The following is a 4,824-nucleotide window of genomic DNA, read 5'->3' as shown; positions in this document are numbered from 1 at the left end:
AGGGGCATTTAAGTAATCTTACCCCTCCAATACAGCTTTCCGCTTAGGCTATAATTGCTTAAGGCTTGGTTTGGGAAGTGGGTTGGCTTTTTGGCTTTTTTGGCTATTTTAGCCTGGGCTAAAAAGCTTAGTTTGGGAAGGACTTTTTGGCTTTTTGACTTTTTTTGTGAGGGAAGAGTGTAATGATTATGGGTTGGATGTGATGTTTTGTTTTTTGTGACTAAAATAGCCTATTTTGTCTTTTGTGGCTAAAATAGCCAAAAAAGCCCCCAACCCAACTTGCCAAACGGAGCCTTAGTACCTCCTAGGCCACTTCTCAAAATTTGTAATTTTTGACTTAAATTAAACTATCAAAAATTTAATTAAGCTAAACCAAACACTTTAAAATAATTTAATTTAAGTTAAAAATTAAATTAAACTGTTTATAATCTGTGTTAAACAGGCATAACAAACAAACATTGGCCAAGGGTATTTGAGGAAAACAGGATGGAAGAGAGGCAGGTGGAGGGTGGGCCCTTCTCTGTGAAAGAGTGCACGTGGTTCCGTAGAAAAAAAGAACCATCAGACGCGGAGTTAAAATTCAAAAATTATATACTTTTTAAATACATCAATTTTAAAATTCAAAATTATTAATCTACCTGAGATATGAGATAAGTAAGAGAGAGGACTGGACGACATCTTTTAAACAGAAACAGCAAGCGTAGTAGCACGGTAGTAGTCGTAGCTCCCAACAGAACCACCAAGAGAGAGAGAGGACAGTGTCGTCATTTTGAAGGGACGGATCTCGCTTTTGGGTGGTGGTGCTTGAAGAGAGAGAAAACCACACTGTGTGTGGAGTTGTAGAGAGAGACAGAGAGAAAGGCAAAGTATTGGTTTGTTTTGGTTTCCAAGTAACGATGGAGAGAAACACTCCGGTGAGGAAGCCTCACACATCCACCGCAGATCTGCTCACTTGGTCCGAAATTCCTCCCTCTGATTCCCCCGCCACCACCGGAGCTCGCTCCTCCGCCCGTTCTCACCAGGTATCATTAATCTCATTTCTCCATCACCGAACAACAATTTCTCACTTTTTTCTTTTTTAAAATTTGTTGATTTGAGCTTTACTTTATTTATTCAATTTTTATTTATTTTTTTAATTAAAAAAATTTCAGCCATCGGATGGGATCAGTAAGGTTGTGTTTGGAGGTCAGGTCACAGATGAAGAAGTTGAGAGTTTGAACAAAAGGTGAGAGATCTGATCAAATTTCTGTAAAAATCTCCAATCTTAATTATATCTATATATGTATGTATAATGAATGTATCTATCTGCACATTTTTTTGTGTGTGTGTGTGTGTGTGTGTGTGTGTGTGTGTGTGTTAATTCGTGATGCAATAAATGCCTTCTTTGGAAGAGACTCTGGAAAATTTGTCTGTTTATTCTGTTGTTTTGTCTGCATTCTTCACGGTTTCCACGCTGTTCATGCTTCTTTCTATCATTTTTATTTTTATTTTTTGTTACTGAAATGCTTCATCTTTTTGGTTTGGATGCTCAGATCTTGTATTTGTTCTTCGATTCGATGTGTTAGATTTGAGATCACTATGTGTCAATTCCTTCTGTTGTTGCTTTGCTGATTAGTTCTATATGAGAGGTGACAAATTCTTATACACCAAAGGAGATTGGAAAACATATCCTTATAATTCTGTATAGTAGAGCTAATTTAGTTTCTGAACATCATTTGTCGTGAACAAGGTTTGGTTTGCACTGGACAAGCATCACATTCAAATCATCATTGGGATCAGTCCCTATAGTCAATAATAGTTAGGGCTACAATGTCAAGAAGCAAGGGCAAGATTTTTAATTGAGAAAACCATACTTTGACGTTCAATTTTTTTGGCTTATTTTCGAGTGCTTGAAGAAGAATGCCACTACCTCCGCCATGAATTGTTTGTTCAGCACGAAAAATAATAATTAAAAAATGATTTATGTTTTGTGCTAAAATTTTTGATTTATTTTGCATTAACAGTACTTAATGAGATCTTTTAATTTGTGCCAAAAAAAAAAAAAAATGAAATTTTGATAATATACTAGAATACATCATTTTTAAGTCCTTGTTTTCGGTGCCTGTATATAAGTTTAGGACGGAGGGAGTGGTTCTTTAACTTTTGCCTGGACATATATTATTGGCTTTCTGATTGTGAGAAAATAATTAGCGACACCACCCCTAGTTCTTGATCGACCAAATATTGGAAAAAGCGGTACTTTTTTTTTGTATTTTCACTGAACTTTGCATTGGGGTCTAGTTCCGCAGAATCCAGATAGCTTTGGTGCATATCTGACTCGCGTTCCCAAACAGAGATTATCCTTGTATCAGTTTTCTTTGTACAATGGAACAAGATTGTTCCGTCTACCCCTTTCAAAAGATCATTTTGGAGCATAGAGTGATGAGGTGGGAATCTGACTGAGCAGAGGGTCGGGCAATCAGGGGATAACATATAATTTTGTTTTTTGTCTTCCTTTAACCTCTGTTTGATTTACTGTGATTCAAAATTCTTTTTGGTGTACTTCAGGATTTGGTATACTTTGAAATTATGTGGTTTGTTGCATATGCAAGTCAAATTCTGACTAGGTCATTTTGCATTTTCTGGTTTCACTCGTATGGTGATAATGGATCAGTTGAGTTCTTGTTGTTTGTATGGGGCTCTGCTGAAACGGTTAGCTTTGAACATTTCAGGAAACCTTGTTCAGGTTATAAATTAAAGGAGATTACTGGTAGCGGCATTTTTGCAGCTGATGCAGAAAATGGTACACTAGAATCTGATGCCAATCCTACTCCAAATAGCAAAACTGGATTACGGATGTACCAGGTATATGCCAAATCATTGCTATTTTCAAAATCTATAATCACAGTAGGATTTGTTAAGCTGTTTTGCTGTCAGTTTAACATGAAGATTGTATTATGCATCATAAATTTGTAATCCACTTTGTATACTTCTAATCGTTGGAGTTGTAATCAGCAAGCGGTTGCTGGAATCAGCCATATCTCATTTGGTGAAGAAGATACTGTTTCTCCAAAGAAGCCTACCTCACTGCCTGAGGTCGCAAAGCAGCGTGAATTGAGTGGGACGCTACAAAGTGACTTGGAGGCAAAGTTGAAGAAGCAACTTTCTGATGCTAAGAGCAAGGAGCTTAGTGGGAATGACATCTTTGCCCCACCTCCTGAAATTCAACCCCGACCATTGGCTGCTAAAGCATTGGCACTAAGAGAAAGCATAGAAATTGGAGAATCTGCACCATCTAATGTGCGCACATCTGTCAAAGTTTCTAACGTAAGTGAATTATGTGGGTGAAGAAATGCATCTTCTTGTATTCTGTATATGGCACATGGGCAGCAGTAATTTTAGGGCTTGCCTTGGGGAGAATTTGATAAAGCCGTCATACCCATGTTTAGAGTTCTTAGATTGGCGAAATTTGCTCTAATCAATACCACTACATAGATTCGATTGATTATCTCTACTTATTGCTAAAAAATATATATATGAATACCTGTACAGAAATGTGTAGCTTGAATGACCCTAGCTATATTTTGGAACCGTATTTCTTTTTGCACAGAAACCAATCACAAAATCGGAAACAACCCTCTCACATAGTTGTGAGACCTTCAAAAGGACCTCATGTGAGAGGGTTGTGTCTAATTCTATGATTGGTTTATGTGTTCATAGACTTTTTCTTTTGGTAACAGGCAGTGCCACTACCTTAGTTGTATTAAGTCGTCTATTCATTTGTTCAAATCTGCCCTCAGATCTTTTCTGCACCATGACATTATTGCTTGTTTGTATGCATTTGTTTTCCCATGGTTAACTATCTGACACAATTTAAACTCGGTTATTAAACATAGCCTGCTGGAGGTCAGACTAACGACGAGTTTAGCGAGGAACCTGTGATCAAGACAGCAAAGAAGATTAACAACCAGAAATTTGCAGAGCTGACCGGAAATAACATTTTCAAAGGGGATGCTGATCCAACATCTGCTGAGAAATCACTGAGTTCAGCAAAGCTGCGAGAAATGAGTGGCAGTGACATTTTTGCTGATGGGAAGGTAGAATCTCGAGACTACTTTGGCGGAGTTCGTAAGCCTCCTGGTGGCAGCAGCAGCATTGCCTTGGTGTAAACTCGTTAGGTCCTCTAACTCAATTTATTTTTACAATTATTACATCTGTGTCTGGTTTTTATTTTATTTCTAAGGAGATAGTTCTCCTATGATTTGACCTTGTGTTGTGGGTTTTGGTTTTTCCTAGGGTTTTAACATGTCAACCAGAGCTATGGACTATTGGCTAATTGGGTTGTATGTCCATAATCTTGTGTTTTTGAAGTGTCTTAATGAATTTGCATGGCTGTCATGTTTTATTTTGTTGCTTGGAAAGCTCATTGGACTAGCTATATACATTTGATACTCATTTTCATTGTTGAAACTTGGTGGTGTCAAATATTTGATTTTGAATTTTGGTTATATAGTATGCAAAGTGTTTCTAATAATTTTGTATATTTGATTTACATGGAATTTGTTTGTGGATTGGAGATGCACTGAATTTTTAATGGTAAACTTTGGGAATCAATTTCTTAGTCTTTTTTTTCATTTTTCTTTGAACTTAATGCTATGTTTGGATGTTGAATTTAGTGAACAAAAAGAGAAAAAAAATTACTCTTTTTTTTTGTTGGTAAACCAAACAAATATATATATATATATATATATATTTTATATTGTTTGGTTTGAAAATTTTGAAAACAGTTTTATGAGTTTTCAATCTGTATATTTGTATTTTTAGTGAGTTTTTAAAAAATATTTT

General features: G+C 36.3%; 1 protein-coding gene across 1 annotated transcript; it reads left to right on the top strand.

Annotated features, from left to right (window-relative positions):
- Positions 1–604: 604 nt before the first annotated feature.
- On the top strand, positions 605–4,449 carry LOC114287294 (uncharacterized). The gene is made up of 5 exons (XM_028230606.2): positions 605–1,022; positions 1,152–1,225; positions 2,712–2,844; positions 2,995–3,306; positions 3,876–4,449. The coding sequence occupies exons 1-5, from the start codon at positions 897–899 to the stop codon at positions 4,146–4,148; spliced, it is 918 nt and encodes a 305-aa protein (XP_028086407.1). The 5' UTR covers positions 605–896; the 3' UTR covers positions 4,149–4,449.
- The last annotated feature ends 375 nt before the right edge of the window (positions 4,450–4,824 follow it).

This window comes from Camellia sinensis, chromosome 6 (genome assembly GCF_055761805.1).
Source record: "Camellia sinensis isolate YWXY chromosome 6, ASM5576180v1, whole genome shotgun sequence".
NCBI lineage: Eukaryota > Viridiplantae > Streptophyta > Magnoliopsida > Ericales > Theaceae > Camellia > Camellia sinensis.
Note: the sequence above shows the minus strand (reverse complement) of the source record. Positions and strands in the feature narration are given on the sequence as shown.